General features: G+C 36.8%; 1 protein-coding gene across 1 annotated transcript in view; it reads left to right on the forward strand.

The window, feature by feature from the left end:
- The window catches only part of LOC149568332 (uncharacterized), a 56055-nt gene extending 46379 nt beyond the window's left edge, over nucleotides 1-9676 (forward strand). Inside the window, exons 4-5 of the mRNA XM_089821291.1 lie at nucleotides 9233-9318; nucleotides 9500-9676. Coding sequence (XP_089677417.1) covers nucleotides 9233-9318; nucleotides 9500-9622 — 209 coding nt within the window. The 3' untranslated portion in view covers nucleotides 9623-9676. The remainder of the gene's footprint in view (nucleotides 1-9232; nucleotides 9319-9499) is intronic.
- Nucleotides 9677-18543: the final 8867 nt, after the last annotated feature.

Below are 18543 nucleotides of genomic sequence, written 5' to 3' on the forward strand. Positions count from 1 at the left end.
CCGATATTCATCTTCCATCGAGGAAAGAGAGACAATCTGTTGCTTCTTACTAGTCCGAGTGATAGCACCTGTGCTCAAACTGAAAACATACCTGGAAGTGGACTCTCTGTAATCAAAAGATCCTTCCTAATCTGAATTTTGTGTAACTAACGAGTATGGGATATTTGGTTCATGCATATAGAGAATACCAAAGTCTGAAGTGCCCTTGACATAGTCCAGGATGCACTTCCTTGTAGCCCGATGATCTGAAGTAGGAGCTATCATAATGTGGGATATATAACCTATAGAAAAGTTAAGATCAAGTCTAGTGGCATTGAGATAGATTAAATTGACCACTAGTTGCCTAAATGCAAATTCATTCTCTATTGGAGAAGCAGATTTGGCTGACAATTGTAGGCCAAACTCCATAGGTGTAAGTGTAGATGCAGTTTTGCAGATCTGCATTATGAATTTGTTTAGTAGAGCTTGTGAATGCTTAGACTGAGAGATGAAGATGTCATGAGACTGCTGACAAACCTAAACATCTAGGAAATAGTGGAGACAACCAAGGTTGGTCATGTGGAAAGACTAGCATAAATTCTATTTGATACCTTGAATTGAAGATGCCAAAATGTCAGTGATCATCAAATCGTTAACATATTTAAGTAGAAGGATGATGCCATCTCTAGTCGTCTTGAGTTACGGATTCGAGTCAGAAGGACTCCTTTGGAAACCCCAATCTATGAGGTACTTATCAATTTTCATGTACCATGCTCGAGGAACCTGTTTTAGGTCAAAGTGCTTTCACCAGTTTGAGTACCTGCTGTTGTATACTGCCAACCTTGAGTGTAGGAGGCTGTGTCATGTAGGCCTCTTCTTGTCACTCTTGACGTCCATTTGATGGACTTGCCAACTATATTGAGTTGCCATGCTAGGACTAATCTGATGGTGCTCATCTTTGTTGTCGGAGCAAAGCTCTCCTCGTAATCAACTCCTTTATGTTGAGAGAAGCCTTTGGCAATGAGATGAGCCTTGTACTTATCCAAAGAACCATCAACCTTATATACCCATTTGCATCCAATGGGTTCTTCCCTAGAGAAAGATCTGATAGAACCCAAGTTTTATTTTTCATCAAGGTGTGTTGCTCAGTTGCCATAGCTTGTTCACACCCAAGTATCCCTTTCACCTCTGTGTATGCTTGAGGCTCATAGACCCTATGAATGTTGGCCATGAGAGAAAAAATATTGTATAATCAAATTGTTTGCTCATCATCCGAGTAGTTCTACCCTTGACGAGCTCATCATCGTGAAGATTTCCATTCATCTTAGCCCATCATTTAGGCCGAAGAGTAGAATTGTGAACATTAGAAGCAAGAACTGTAATAGGATCAAGTTCATCAAACAGATGATTGGATTAATCTTGAGGTAAATCAGGTGGCACAACTGCTTGTCTAGGTGTTCCGTAGGAGAAGGAACAAGTGGAGGTGCAGGAATAGGAACAACTAAAGCTTTCTCATTAGGTGGATCTAATGGAAGATGGACATGTAAGTCTTGAGCCTTGAGAGGTTGATGCTTTGAGTCCATAATTGGACGAGAGAGCTGAAATGGTCCTCATTCTCCATTAAAAACCACATTTTGATTGAAAATGACAATATCGGTCTTATTATCAATAAAATGGTAGGCCTTATGTTTATCATTGTAGCTAGTTAGTAGAAGTTTTTGACTCTTGCCATCTAACTAGGTGCACTTAGCATCAAGGATCTAGACAAAAGCAGTGGAGCCAAAAACTTTGAGATGACTAATTGTGGGCTTGTGACTTGACTAGGCCTCTTCTAGGGCCTTTTTCTTGACAACCACTATAGGAGAGCAGTTGAGTAGATAGACAACATTGTTGATTGCTTCAGCCCAAAATTTCTTTGCAACACTCTTGTAATCAATAGACCGGGCCATTTTGATGATTGTGGGGTTTCTTTGCTCGACAACTCCATTTTGCTGAGGGGTGTAGTGTGTTAATTGGTGCTTTATGCCATGCTGTTCACATAAATGAAAGAAGGCAGAAGAATAAAATTCTCCCCTATTGTCAGTTCTAAGGGTAACAATATGTTGACTAGATTCATTTTGTATAGATGCTTCGAACTTTTGAAACAAAACTAACACCTCTGATTTTTTATGAAGGAAATACACCCATATGTTATGACTGAAATCATCAACAAAAAGTAAGAAATAATGAGGCCCAGTAATAGGAGTATCTATAGTTCCACAAATATCAGCATGGACCAATTGTAGTACCTTAAAGCTCTCTAGGATTCACCATTTGAAAATAAAGTTCGATTTTTCTTCCTAGCTTAACATGCTCGGCAAACTTTGAGGTTTTGGGTCTGGATCTCAAGATATTCTTGAACAAAGGCAGAAATATAGTGCATATTTCTCTAATGCCAAAGTGTACTAACGGAGGGGCACTTAGCTTCCATGGCTAGTTCTTGAGAATCACTAGAGTTAACAAGTTTGAATAGACCATGATCCTCAAGACCCATGGTAACAATAGATTGAGTCACGCAATCAATGATATCGCACCGATATGAACAAAAGGTCATGTCTAGCCTAGGAGAATGTCTTAGAATTTGACTTACTGAGAGAATGTCGAGTTCCATTCCCAAAACACAATACACATTTAGGAAACATAATTTCCTCCCATTAGATTGAATCTATATATTACCCTTTTGGACAACGGTGTACTCTTCCCCTTCAAAAATAAGAGAATCCATGAATGGCTGGAAGTTTGTGCACCAATCCCAACAATGAGTGAAGTGGCATGAGGCACTTGAATTGATATACCAGGCAAAAGATTTCACATGGTTTATGGGTCTTCCACCCATGAAGATATAAAAGACAAACTCGCTCTGCTCAGTTGATGTAGGAGGATCCTTGGGCTGTTGGCAATCTTGCATTATCCAAAAATAGTTTGTTTATTTTATGTTTTCCAGTTCTAGTCTAAGTGTTTGAGGTGGCGATCATTAGATCACATTGGTTTCTTAATGAGGACCTATTATGGATCATCTTCCCAAGGTTGCATGTCTTTATGTTTTGTATGCTTGGAGATCTAATTCATTATTCTTGGGTGGTGTACTCTTCATTGGCTCATTAGGCGATGCATGGTATTTTGCTTATGCGAAGCTCATTGCTGATTGCAAGGTTTTGTGGCTTTACATGTGAATTTTTGGATCATGTGCGGACCTATATCTAAAGTCTCTGGTGTTCTTATGCTTTATTATGTATTTAGTCATTTAATCTTGGGGGGCAGTCCTATATTGTGTAACACATTTTCTATATTAGGAAATTGTGATCTTAAAGCTGACCTGCGTGTCTTGTGGAGGGAGCAGTGAGGAAGAAGTAGCTAGGAAGAAAAAGAAGGCTAGATTGAGGCCTGTGATCGAAGTTAGTTTGTAATCCGGATTCTTGGTATTGGCTGTAGCTGGGAAGGCCTTACAGCCCAACATGTTTGACGTTCCTTTGCTATAAATTGGATCTTCTGTTGCAACGAACCCAACTGGCTCACACTATTGTAATGCTGGATAATATTGTTTTTGTTTTGAAATGTCTTGCAATGTTGTAATTTTTTTTCAGCATATACAATTTCTGTTATTTTTTAAATATCCTGAATGCTGGAATGCAACAATTGAATTACTTCCACTAGGAATGCCAAATACCGAATTTCAACTTCCAACTATCTTATTACAGCATTATTGTTTCAACAATATTGGAAATTACAATTAAATATAAAGAACCTGGTAATCTTTGTAATAAGGTTCAATATGCAGCAATAAGACATGTAACACTACTCCTTAGCTGGAAATCCCCCACGCCTTACAAGAATGCATTCAATAATCACTCTGTAGGCATCTCTCAGCTTTGAAGATGATGCTCTGCTGAAGTATTCAGTCCTCTAGAGGAAACAACTAGTCCATGGGTCTACAACTTACAAAAAACTCAGAAGTTTGGTATTCCTCCAGTTTGACTGCCACGATTCCTCTAACCTTCTGATAACATCCTTCCCAAGTATAACTGCTGAGTCTCTTGAATTCCTCTAATATATTTTTATTCCCTCTTACATTCAACGTTAATATTCCCCTTTACATTTTAGATATGAAATTTGATAACTTGTAAGAGAAATACAAGATATTCAATTAAATGCTTAAGAGGATGATTAGCATTTAATCAAGTCTTGTAACATGTAGGTTATAGGTTAGGCAGGACATTACAATCCTCCTGTCTCAAAATTGCTTGCCCTTAAGCAATTTCAGATCAAGGATGCATCAAGATTTGCTCATTTTCCCAAGTGGCATCTTCCATGGATAAGTCCTTCCATTTCACTAAGTACTCTTTAATCACATGTTTCCTAATAGTACGTTCCCTTGTCTCAATAATGGCTTTAGAATTAAGATCACCTTCCCTTCCTTATCCAAAGGTGGTGATACTGTGGATGGAGTAACAATATGTCCCAAACCTTTCTTTATCCGGGTGACATGAAAAACACTGTGTACATTACTACTTGCTGGTAATAACAGCTCATACGCTACATCTCCAACTCTCTTGACAATCTGATAAGGACCATAAAATCTGCGTATTAGCTTATCTAAACCACTTCTTTTAAGAGATGATTGCCTATAGGGCTGCAATCTCAAGTACACCTAGTCATCAACCTCAAAATCCCTTTCTACTTTGTGCTGATCTGCATACTGTTTTTGCTGATTCTGAGTTTGTTGGATGTTCTTCTTCAAGGATGATGTCTTGACTTTGCTGCGACAAGTCCTTTGCTTTTTGCACTCTATTATCACCAAATAGTAAATCCACGAGACTTGGGGGTTCATACCCCATAAAGAGCCATAAATGTAGACATTTTAATAGACATGTGATATGTAGAGTTATAACAATACTCACTCAGACGAAATCATTTCACCCACGGTTTCTGCTGCCTTGAAATATAGTTCCTCAATTAGCCTTCCAACCACTTGTTAACTATCTTCGTTTGACCATCATTTTGTAGATGATAGCTAGTGTTAAGAGAGTTCCATTGCACTTAATCTAAGTTACCGGTTTGAGTTTGGGTTTGAAGAATCAGTTCGCTGGTATGTCGAAATCTTGAAATGGGGTTTGGGTTCATTAGTACAAAACATGTAAAAGTTATATATATACAGTTTAGAAAAATGAATTAAGATTAAAATGCTACCTAGTATCATAAAAACAACAAAAACACTATAAACTTGTAATCTTGGTATCATATCTATTAGCAACACCAAAATATTAAAATAATACCGAGTTCAAGTATCATTGTTTAGACTTTCAACAATTAGAACTTTATGCTAAGTTTCAATCATCTAATGGATTATCTAAATCTTCATCTTCATCATCTTCTTCTTCTTCTTCATTGAAGGCATTAGTTGGAGCACTGTCAATGTTACTGGGATCAACTTTACTAATGACATTCTTGCTTTCCAAGTTGTCCAATGCTTGTTACATTTTCATTGTATACGAGTAGCTTGCAACTCCCTGCACCTATTGAAGATGTTGTTTAATGTTTCAAATGTGATTTATCACTACACAGAGCTTCCAATTATTTGGACAGGGGCCATTATCAACAATTGGATATAAAAATTTCACTGGAAGAAATCTTGAGGGCTAGTTTAATTTGATGTAATAAATATTTGAACTTCAGAAAATTTTGTTTGTAATGTTAACAATCTTTATTCAAATTTTGTAATAATTGTTTTCTGCACTAAATTCTAGAATGTTCTCAATGGTATTGTACTTGGTTTGCACTCAGTCTACTTGGGTATGCCTTGGTTCGACGTAGGCTTGACTTGGAGGAATGAACTTGCTTGTGTTCAAACCCAAGTGGAACCCAAAAGGGAACCAAATGGGGACCAGGACCAAGAACCCTTTCGAAATTCGCCTAGTGCGAAGGGCCAAGAGGAGAACTGGGTAACTAAGCACTTAATATAAAAGACTCCTGCTAAAACAAACTCATAAACTTCATATCCTTGTCACTCACTATATTTCAAGATAAACCATGAAGTCTGAAAATTTCTTCAAAAGACAAGTTTGCTACCTGTACTACTATAAATGTTGCTGAAATTGCTAAAAAGTGAGCGAATTTGGTGAACCTGTGAACCACCACATAGATATAGTTCCTTCTTGGACAACAAGTAACCTTGTGATAAAATCCATAGAAATACTTTTCCCATTTTTGATTGGTAATGATAGGGGCTGCAATAGACCAACAGTTTATGTGTTTTTGTTTTTCCTCTCGAACTAAACCTCTCTCTAACTTGCTTGTATGTCTTAAAAAACCAGGATGACCAGCCGTAGGGAAACCATGAAAACATTTTATAATCACTCCTTTAAATTTAGAGTTAGGCACCAAGAGATTTCTATCTTTATAAAAGACAAGCTCATTTTGAACCATGCACCAGTCACCATAGGTAGCACTCTCCTATAAGATAGAATCCCATTTGTCTTTTGCATATTCAGCTATTACGTCCTTTCAATCTGCTATAATCTCCACCAATGAACATGAATGTGGTCTCCTAGATTAAGCATCAATCCCCACATTCTTTTTTCCTTTGACATAAATTATGTCAATATCATAAGCTTGCAATTTACTCACCCACTTTTATTGTCTTTTACTCAAATCTTGTTGATTCAGAAAATATTTAAGACTATTATTATCAGTCTTAATCGCGAACTTACCCCCCAGAAGATATTACCTCAATTGGGAGAGTGCATGTTTTATCACCAACATCTCTTTCTCATACACAAAATAACTTTTTTTGGTTCCTCAACTTCCTACTTTCATAGGAAATCATATGTTTATTTTGCATTAGGACAATACCTATTGCTTCTGTTGGGATTTCTCTAGAAATAAAGAAAAATAACAATAAGGAAGAACAAAAACAGACACAAGATAGATACAAGAGACACAATATTATCCTGGGAAACCCTTCTAGATGAAGGGAAAAACCCAGCCACACAACAAAAATTTTTACTTTTATTGATCATAAAATGTTCAAGTGTACATTAGTTTTCGCTTGGTACAATATATAAGGAATAGAGAGACACTTTATTACTTAATTGAAGGTCTCTTCAAAATTCCATGTACATTAATTTTCATATTTCCATATGCATGCCTCAATGCATGTTGTAATACATGTCTCTACATTTAATGTTATCTCAATTATTATCACAAACAATCATATTTCTAAAAAACAGAGATAAAGATCTCTATTGCAGCTACAGTCTTAACACTCCCACTTAGAAAGAGAGATCTTTCGTATATCAGTCACACATAGCTGCAACCAAAAAAATGTCAATGATAAATTCTAATCACATAGATTCTCAAAGAAAAAACATGTTATGTCAGCATAACATAAATCATGGAATCATTCAATGATGAAGGACCTGCAAGTATCACAACCAACTTTCATTAGGGACTTGGAATCTCTCAACATGACAATCCTAGAAGGCTCTTACATTAGAGGCTCTCTCAACATGACGAGCCTGCAAGGCTCACAACTAGTTTACATCACAGATTCTCCCAACATGATGACGTTATGGACTTTCTCAACATGACATCCAACTCCCATCACGGAATCACTCAACTAGATGACATCATGGATTCTCTCTACATGATGTTCACTATGATTTCCCTCATATGTGAAAGTTTTCAAAGAGGTCCTTTCAACTATTATTAATTTCACATGAATAAGAACTCATAATCAACAAGGAAAATCAAAGCTGAGACTATTTCCATAGTTTTGCAAGTGTGTACTCGTGGATAATTGAGTTGAGTCTCAATCCACAAAGGGAAGAGTGTTAATATGGATATTTGAGTTAGTCTCGCTCATAGTTGATTGGTGGTTGTGTTACTATAGATAATTGAATGTGTATTGATGTAAAATTGGTTGGTGTTTATCTTGTGGATAATGGAGTTTGCCTTGATTCATAAGAGTAGTAGTGTACTTTGGAATAATTCTGTCCTGATTTACAGCTATTTTATAGGTGTGATAGTTAGGAGATCCATTGATGGTTCATTTTGGTGTTTTATGGGCAAGCAAGGAGAACTGGCGGAGATGCTTCATCAAAGTTTCTAGAAGGGCTGCTGTGTTCAATCCCTGTAGTGTTCCATCATTTGTTTGGATTATCATAAAAAGGGGAGGAATGTGCATTTATATCACATCAATAGTATATAGGCTAGATTAGTTTATAAATAATAAGTACTAGATAATAGTTATTTAATAAATAAATTCTAGGTTAGTTTATAGTTAGTAAATAATGTAATAACTAGTTTTTGGTAATTACTTTCTTGTAAGGAGTTTGGATGGTACAGGAGAATAATGGCTTAATAAAGCCAAATGTATTGAATTGTAAATCATTCAAAAATATCAAGTCCAAAATTAATACATTATTTTATATGAATTTATAATGTTGTTTCATAATGGTGTAACCTGTGCAATCTGATCACCATTTCCAACATTGAGAAAGTGACTTTGATAATTTCTTTTTACCCTTATTGGGGAATGTGAAGATTAAGGCAAGTGGAGAAGCTGTTTGGAGATGTGAACACATCTTTTAAATCATAGCGAACCTTGCTTGAAACAAGGTCGATAGGAGTTCATGCTGAATGAGTGGTGTGAACAATCAGTTCTATAAGCAAACTATGAAATGTGATTCTGCTTTGTTGACTATGGCCTGGCGGCATTTCCTCTGAATCCTATTAAATTATTAATAACTGGTTCTCGCTTCACAGTACATTTCCATAGTCTTAAAGAAACTCCTACCAGTGGGGAAACTAAGTCATAGGGAGCATATTAAGTATGCTCCTTACTTGGTTAGCCTTGCACCTGGAAGCTAAGATTTAATACAAATATTATAATATTAATGTGATATTTTCATGCAGTAAATTGGGATATGACATGGTTCCAGTTTTCAATATAGTTCAATATATAGTCATTAGTTGTGTTATTGAGAGCTGTGTTGCATTTGTTTCTAAGTTTTCCATTTGTATATGTATTTTGGAAACTCAGTATTTTTTATTATGTCTAGAAGTTAGGCTTTTGTTTTGTACTCATCTCAGGACTGTTTCTAAGTTCTTATCGAGTGTACATAATCTATGTGATGTCTTTTTCTATAAATTCTGAATGATCTTTTCATTATTAAATGTTGTGGTTGTTTAATATTAACCCATTAGTTGGTTGCAGGTTTACATGTTATTGCAATAATGTTCACTGGTTATTTGGTTGGAAATATGGCATTCCGAGCTTTATTTGGGAACAAACCAGTAATGGTAAACATTTGATTTCCTGCCATATTTTTTGTTTTCAACTTGCTTAACTGGTATTTTCCCTGTGCCTATATTGCTGGTTGAAATGAGGATTGACAATTAGTATTACCAACGAGAATATATTTTTAATAAAATTTCTGAAATGTGAATGAATGCTGAGTATTGTTTACCTGGATTCATTCAGAATGCTGCAGGAGGTATTTTGGGATTGGTGTCTGGTATGTTGCTTGAGACCATTCTTTTTATTGTCAGAAGTAGTAATTATGAGATGTCATCAGCTTCTGGTGCACGGCCCAAAAATATGTAACATTGACTGGTTTCAACATTAATTAATTGTAATCAAAGGTATCATTTGTAAAAATCTTGTCTATATTGGATTTCATTTATTGTATTTTTGCATGATGTATTATCAATTTCTGTTTGTCTTTAGCCATGGTTCTGGCACAAAACTAAGACTTTCGTATGGCTTTATTTGGAGATTGATTTCTATCATGAATTATATTTAGCATGTTTTTGCATTGACAAGTGGAATATTCACAAGCAATCTCACTTGAAAGTGCTGTGGGCGTGCTAATTGGGACTTTTCAGTTAAAATAGGACTTTGGGAAGTCACTATCATATCGGCTTATATAGAATTGAAATTATTGAGATTCAAATTTGAAGTCTACTAAAAAATTCTGGTCCACTTATAAATCTTACTTGAACAAATCCAAAATTAAGCTCTAAAAATTAAAGAAGAGGATTAGAGCACATAGATTTAGAACACTGTTACCCAGGGACTGGACAAAGGATGCCTACTGGACTTGGACTTTGATTTCTAGAGGAAATTTGACTTTGATTCTCAAAGTAACACAAATTTGGCATATAAATTCTGTTAATTCTTATATTTTTAGGGTTCTATTATGTATAAGCACATGCTTTATCCATGATTTCATATGAATATTTGTACTTTCTCTTTATATTTTAATTTTCCCTATTGTTATATAGCCGTCCCTTTTGCGGTCCCCTTTTCCGTCCCTAAAATTGGTAAAATCTTGTCCAGGAATCTTGTCCCCACCATCCCCTGCCATACCCATTCCGGAAACTTGGGGTAACACTGGTTTAGAGTTGAATATTCTCTGATGGATGCTATTTTTGAATTTGATGTTGTGACTATGGCTCACACCCTACCAGATGGCTAATATCAGATTCAACATTTTGATTTGCAACTGTTGGGATAATATCTGGAATAAGAGAATTGATCTCTGTGGCAGCAGATCCAATATTTGTGCATGCATTTAATTTGAGCACTTTTGGTCTCCTGGATCCTGCTCACCTCACTTCTGGGAATCTCACGTACCAACCCACTATACTTTTATTCATTTATTTGTTTATTATCAGAGATGAGTACGGTGCCTCTAACCACGCAATTCAACCTAAATGATTGCAATTACAAAGATATGGCAGCAATCAGTCTGGAATACATAGGTGAAAGAGCCAACCTGATTGATACCTTTTCAGCAGATTATGTAGAATGCCACATAAGTGGAAAGGCCAGGCTATCAACACCTCTTTTGCGGACTGTGTATGTAATGCAGGCCATTGATAGAATTTGTAAGCTTGACAGAGACCAAAATTGTTGTTAATGCCAGCTTGTTCATGCCAAATGGGCTGAATGGGAAAATTCTATAACTTTTGGTGGTAAACCGCCCAACATATAATATAAAAATGCATTAAAATGGAAGCTTTTGATGGTATTACAATCTGTGGTTTACTACACACACGCGCACACAATTCAAAAGGGAAATAGTATGCAGCTGATAACAGACTGATATCACTCTTCATAGCTGATGACTTGGTCTGATAAGACCTGTTACAATCACAAACACCCCAAAATGCTGATACAATCCCTTTCCGCCCAAATCCCAACCCTTCCGCACCCCCCCCCCCAACAAACTGAAATCCACTGAAGAGCATATTTTAATGACAGTTTAAGATGTTGAGCAACACCCAACAGCAGTAACAGCTTAAAATCAGAACTGCCAAGGCATAGTACAGCAATGTATGACCTCCTTGCAACACTAAATGCACAAATGTTCCATGCCTAAATGATTTTGGAGTGTTTAATGATCCTTAAATGGTAAATGCCACCAAGTCATACTGCTTTGATCCCTTTGATGGGTTCACTCGCTCCTAAGTGGACATGCGACCAACTTCCAAAGCATACAACCTCTTCACAGACTCCCAAAAAATCTATAGTCAGTAAATGGTATAATATAGTGAAGGAAAAACATGAGATTTGACCCCATCAAATTAATGTAGTTTACAGTTTCAGGTGTATGACTTGTAAAAGGTAGTATGACTAGCTTTGGTGGCACTGTTATGCTTGCTGAAAATTCAAACAATGCCAAAATATGTTAAAGCGTGTCATAATATGTAACAAAATGTATCTTAAGTAGTGATATGGAAAATCTTCATTTGCTGACACAACTGTAGCTTCAAGATTAAATCATCAAATACAGTTAGGAGCATTTTCATACTCGAAATTGGTATTTCTGAAAAGTTTATATTCTGTGAGAAATAATATCTCTCAAATCTGCTTTGATTAAAAACATATGAAAAATGGTAACCCTTTTTTCTTCACAGCTCCTTTCGCCAGACCTATAGGAAAAGTATGCTCATTCTTGTTTTGTTGACATACTTCCCATTCTGTAACAGGCTTAAGGACATCACCCTTAAGCCCTTCCCATGAGAACCTTTCTCAAAATTTCCTGTCTTAAATATCCTTGGTGACCAGTTAAGGGAGCATCATGAAAGTTCTATATACTAGATTGGCTGATTTGCCACTTCATACTTACTTGTAAAGTGGTGGAATCTTTTACATATTCAACAATAATTGATCTTTCCAATCAGTATTATTCAATGTAAAAAATGTAAGCTTGCAGCTTATTCACCTACTTTTCCTGCCTCTTATTAAGATCTTTTTGATTCGAAAATATTTCAAACTGTTATGATTATATTTGCTAGCAAACTTACTTCCCACCAAGAAAAGTCTAAACTCAGCGTAGTGTTTATCCATGTAAGATCTTTATATACATAATTTAATACAAATTCTGTAACATTTGAATAGTTTAACATAAGTGGTATAAAAATATTTATAAATGCTTAAAATAACACATTATATTTGAATTGTAACAAAGTATCGTTGATTTATAACATGATGCATTTTATATCAAATTTATATAACAATCCTGTAATATATGAATACTTTTGAGAGAAAGACCAAGAGGCAAATGATGGATATTTGGTAAAATGTTAAAGATGCAAAAATAATAAAAGTTAAGGTGTAAACAGAACATCAAAGGTCATTTTTTTTTAAGGAATCCATTGCTAGAGAATTTCCTTCCCAAAATTACCCCTCTATGAAAGTTCTGAATGCCCCATAATTGTCTAAGTTTTCAATTGCAGTAATTTTTTGCAACACTTAAGTAATTATCTTCAGGTCGTTGGATTTTAGCCTAAGTTAGGAAACTGTTTTGGGTTCCAATGGGTCTATTCATACCACCCATCTAAGTCATGGTCTTCATTTCCCGAGTTTTGAAAGATTGTTGGTGTGTATCTTTTTCTTTAAAAGTCTCATCGACTTGGACAACCCTTTCAAAACTTTATTTTTTGTCCAAGTGAAATCTTCAAGTTAGTACTTAGTCTTCGTTTGGAACCCCACACGTAGACTTGAACTTTTTATGTGATGCCTAAGTCTCTTCCAAATGGTCTTTCACTCTATAGTGTACAAAGTAGTGCCAAAGTCTGAAGTGGTTGTCATAACTTACCTAAACTCCAATAGACTTTCAAAATGTTTGTATTGCAACAAGTGTGTAAGATGGAAAATTATGGTGATGCTTTTGGATTGCGAAAGAGTACTCAAACTTTTTGGAGTTTGACTACCTTTTAAGAACTAATCGTAAAAATGCAAAAGTTTGATGAAAGGTAAGAAGTATTGCTTGTGGAGACAAACCCAAATGTAATATGGTTTTGAAATCAAAGGTGGATTTCAACGAACCAATTCAAACTCATTCAAAGAAGAGTAGTGACGTGACTTGAGTACAACACATTTTATGACAGCCAAAGCATGAGAACTAAATGTAGGCATTAATAGGATACTTATTTCCCTAATTGTTCACAATGGAAAGGTTGCTTGAGAAGAATGAGGCGTGGATTGAAGCAAAGTCCTAGACTAAATAATTACTTCAAATTTCTAAGTGACAATCACTACCACCACTACATTGAGGAGTAAGTACCATTGATTTTTGTTGTATTACCTGTAAGAGAGTTAGGGTTGTTTCACTTGAAGATTAGTTGGAGATGAAATCGTTATTAACTTTCAACAAAGTTAAGTTCAAAAATCTGGGTTGCAAACATTTAAATATTCTAGATAGTACATTGTAGAAGTAGGTGACATGAGGCTAGGGTATATAAATTTGGATGAATTTTGGAGAAGCATAAAAAACCCTAATCAACACCCTATTGCATTGAAACTGGTAGAAAGTGGACTATTGGAAGTGAATACTTTTCTAGTGGCAATTTAATGATCCATGCTTGCGTTTGTCTGCGTAATTGAGAGGGTTGCTCACATTGGCAACCCTCTTTATCACAATGTGAATTTAGTATGAGCAAAGTTATGCAGGGATATTATAGCAAAAGAATGGTTCGTTGTGTCAAGAAGAAGCTAATCCTAACTTCCAAGACTACACACAAGTCACAATTGAAGGGAGAGGTTATAGATGTTATTGTATTGCTGCACGTGTTATATGGGGAATTCAGTGCATTAAATTTGGATGAATGGATGCTTTTCTTCATGCAAATCATTTATTACAATAATAGATAAGTCGTCCATTATTAGTTAATGATTATCTTGTAAATATCTTAAGCTTTAGTTTGCTTTCGTTTTTTGCTTTCTCTAGAATAGAATGTTTCTATTCTTTACGATCATTCTGTTGTATAAATTGACCTCTCGGTCTCTATTAATAACAAGCATCTACCAATTACCTTGTAATATGGTATCAGAGCTAATACTTAATTTTTTTCGGAAAAATTTATAGTTTCTTGTTGAAATTATTTGTTTAATTTTTTTTAAAGATAAATTCTCTAAAAATCTGTCTAGAGTTTTTTGTCTTGCCAGCTTCAAATTTGATCACACCCTCAAGCTAGGGTTTTTGAGACTGTGTTTCAAACTCACCTTTTTTGCAAATCACGCGTTTTTTCCTCTAGTTCGAAACTAGACACGTTTGCAACTCGCGAGTTTTTAAATCCTTTGTAAAATTGCGACTTCCATCTCAACAATCACAATTTTTTTAATCAACTTTTGCTGTTGTTGAGGCCGTTTTTTACAAATCGTGGCAACCGTTCACGTTTTTTTTCAAGAGGCTATCAAATCACAATTTTAAGGGTGCAAAATTTGCTTGTTTAGTGTCCATTCTTCCTCATCTATACTGTCCATGCAAAAACACCTCAGGTTTGAAGAAAAGCGAGCATTTTTTAACTTGCAAAACATCATTTTTTTGTTGTTTTTGACCTCCTTGGCCCCCAATTGATATTTTGTTCAAAACCCTAATTTTTGAGGTCTTTTTTTTTTGATTGTAGATTTTTGGTGGGTTTCTCGAGAGCTCAACTAGGTTGTAGTTCATTTTTTTGGGTGCCTCATTTTTTGTGCCTTGATTTTCGATCCAGCGGATCCAAAAAAAATAGCATATTCCTCTTGAGTTTTTCGAGCTCTCTTCTGGGTCACTCTGATTCTTTTGGGTCTTTCGTATTTTTGCCTCGAAGAACGTGCCTTACAAATTTTCACAATTTTTCATTGGAGAACGTTCCATGGCATCTTTGACAAATATTCTGCTCGAGCATAATTCCAAATTCAATGGCCGCAATTATGGAACCTAGAAGTAGCGCATCATCGCAATCTTTGAATTTCGAAACACCGATCAACTTGTTATGGGTGTTACGCATTGTCTGACTTCTTCGGGTCCTGATCAAGATACATGGGATTCAAATAATCAAGAGGCAGTGACGCTTCTCAAATTATCCGTGGCTGAAGATCAACTTTCTCAGATTCCATCTAGCAAGACAACGGTCGAAATCTGGATACATCTGAAAGGTCTTCATGAGACTTCTAACAAGAGCAGAGCCTTCTTTTTGAAAAACACTCTGTTTTCTATTGTCATGGATGAGCGCACTACACTCCATGCACACCTGAATCGGATTCAGGAAATTCGTGATCAGCTACTTGCCATCGGTTGCAAGATGGAGGAAAAGATATTGTGGTAATCATTCTTCAGAGTTTAGCAAAATCCTATGAGCATTTTATCGAGACTTTCAACATCACATCTACTAGTGTTGATTTGAAGTTCACTAATCTTTGCACACTTCTGCTTTAGCAAGATCGGTGGAAACAACATTTCGGTAGCAGCTCTTGTTCCACCTCCATTGAGCAAGCCTTTGCTACAAAATCCTTTCAGAAGGATAAAGGCAAGTTTCAGCAACCATCTCAGCAGAAGTCTTCTGCTCCACCATCTGATGGTTCCAAAAAGAAGAACGTTCAATGCAACTATTGCCACAAGTTTGGTCACATGAAGGTTGAGTGCCGGAAATGCTTAGCTACATAGTCTAAGCAATCGGGTTCGCAACCCAAGGCAAACAGTGCAAAGCATGCTGAGCAGGTGAAATCTGCCTTTTACGCCTTCATGGCTAAAAGACCTACAGATCATGTGAAGTCATTTGCCAAGTACATTGATTCAAGTGCCTCTTGACATTTCACTCATGACAGAGATTGGTTTACTGATTACCAACCTTATTAAGATTTTGTTATTTCTGGTGGTGGAGAAGAGTACATGGTTGTCGGTAAATGCAACATTCAGATTTAGTCTTTTGGGAGGAATCTCATATTCCTTGATGTGTACTATGTTCCAAGGATGGAACTAAATCTACTCTTAGTCAGTCAGTTGCTGCGACATTCTCCACACTTGGCAGTCACCTTCAGTTCACATCAATGCACCATCACTGATCGGGCGACTAAGTCTACTATTGCAGTAGGTCTTGAGGATCATGGTCTTTTCAGACTTACTGATTCTGGTGACTCTCGGGACTTAGCAATGGCTACTCGACAATCTTCTGTCAGCACACTTTGGCATCAGTGATATGGACACTTAAATGTGCATTATCTCTCACAGTTTGCTCGGGATGAGCTTGTTCTTGGATTGCCAGAGATTTAGACTCAACACCTTGGAGTTTGTGACACATGTCAGGCTGAGAAGCAACATCGCACACCTTTCCCCAGTGGCGATTCTTGGCGAGCTTCTCGAGTACTTCAGCTTGTTCATGTCGATATCTGTGGCCCTATGGCCACTCCTTTTGTTCTTGGGGCCAAGTATTTTCTGTTGTTTGTAGATGATTTCAGTAGAAAAATTTGGGTGTATTTCCTTAAAAAGAAATCAGATGCATTTACTGTATTTTTGAAGTTTAAACCATTAGTTGAAAAAGAGTCTGGGAAATCTATTATTACTCTTAGATCAGACAATGGGGGGGAATTTTGTTCTAATGCTTTCTCTAGCTTCTTGGATACACATGACATCCAACGTCAGTTCACCACACGCCACACGCCACAACAAAATAGTGTAGTTGAACGTTGGAATAGGACAATCATTGAGATGGCTCGTTCCATGCTCGAACACAGACATGTTCCGAAGTAGTTTTGGGCAAAAGCAGTTAGCACTGCAGTTTATCTGTTGAACTGGTCACCCACAGTGGCGGTCAAAGGTAAAACTTCGGAAGAGGCCTGGTCAGGTCGCAAGCTCAAAATCAGTCACTTGAAGGTTTTGACTTTCTTGCTTTTGTTTGGATCCCTGATGCTTCATGCACCAAGTTGGATGCCAAGAGTTAGAAATTGATGCTTGCTGGATATAACAGTCTTCACTTCTCTCGTAGCACTCAACTTCATCACAGGGCTTCTGGTAGCCGCACAGATCAGTCACTGTTGGACTTTTTCCCTATGAAGACGGATACCTAATCTTTTTCGTGATGTTTCCTGCTTTCTTCTTCTTTTGTTGTGCTTGTTCTTTATTTTTTGGACACCGTTTGGTGTTCCGTTTGTCTGCTTTTTCCTTGGTGTAAGCTTCCAGTCCCATAGACCCACGTTGTGGTCTTTTGTTGGACATTAATAAATTTATCTTATCTTATCTTATCTTATCACAAAACCTACTGCCTGATTGATGTTGAGACATCTCGTCTCATATACAACCGTGATGTCTTTGATGAGTAGCAAGGACCATTCATGCCTATTTCTCCTATTCCTAATCCAATAGAATAGCCTATGCAGCTCATGATTTGGGAGTTCGGCTTCCATTAGGTCTACCTGATGGGAGGCCTCTAGTAGCTCCTGCATCTCCAGTTATTCCAGTGATACTTGTATAGACACCTCCGACTTCTCCTGCAGGATCACCTCGCTTTGTAGATGCTTCACCTATGTTTGATCTAACTTCTTCTGATGAGGATCATATTGATCAAGCATCTCCTAGTACTACTGTTGGTCATTCTCCTATTCGGCCTAAGTGGTGGGCTAAGACACTTGCTGATCTTCATGATGATGAGCTCATTGATGGGAGAACTGCTCGAAAAAAGAGCAAAATTACAGATTTTGTTAACTTTGCTCTTATGGCCAACATTCACAATGTGTTTGAACTTCAAACATATTTCGAGGCTAAAGGAATTCCAGAGTGGGAACAGGCCATGACATTTGAACATCAGAGCTTGCTGAAGAACAACACTTGGGTCCTTTCTGATCTTCCACCAGGGAAGAGACCCATTGGTTGCAAATGGGTCTACAAAATCAAATACAAATCAGATGGTACTTTGGATACGTACAAAGCTCATTTAGTGGCGAAGGGCTTTTCTCAGCATCAAGGCATTGATTATGAGAAACCTTTGCTCCTATTGCAAAGATGAGCACCATCAGATTAGTCCTAGCCATGGCAGCACAATTTGGCTGAAAGGTCTATCAGATGGACGTAAAGAGTGCTTTCCTGAATGGTGATCTCCATGAAGAGGTCTACATGATGGAGCCTCCTGGTTTCAAGGTTGTTGGTAAAGACCATTAGGTTTTCAGATTGCTAAAAGCTCTCTATGGCTTGAAGCAAGCCCTCAGGCATGGTACATTAAGATTGATAAGTACCTCAGTGATCAAGGCTTCAAGAGGAGTTC

The sequence above is a fragment of the Cupressus sempervirens genome, chromosome 3, assembly GCF_028749045.1.
Source record: "Cupressus sempervirens isolate cs-2001-9-10 chromosome 3, ASM2874904v1, whole genome shotgun sequence".
Lineage (NCBI taxonomy): Eukaryota > Viridiplantae > Streptophyta > Pinopsida > Cupressales > Cupressaceae > Cupressus > Cupressus sempervirens.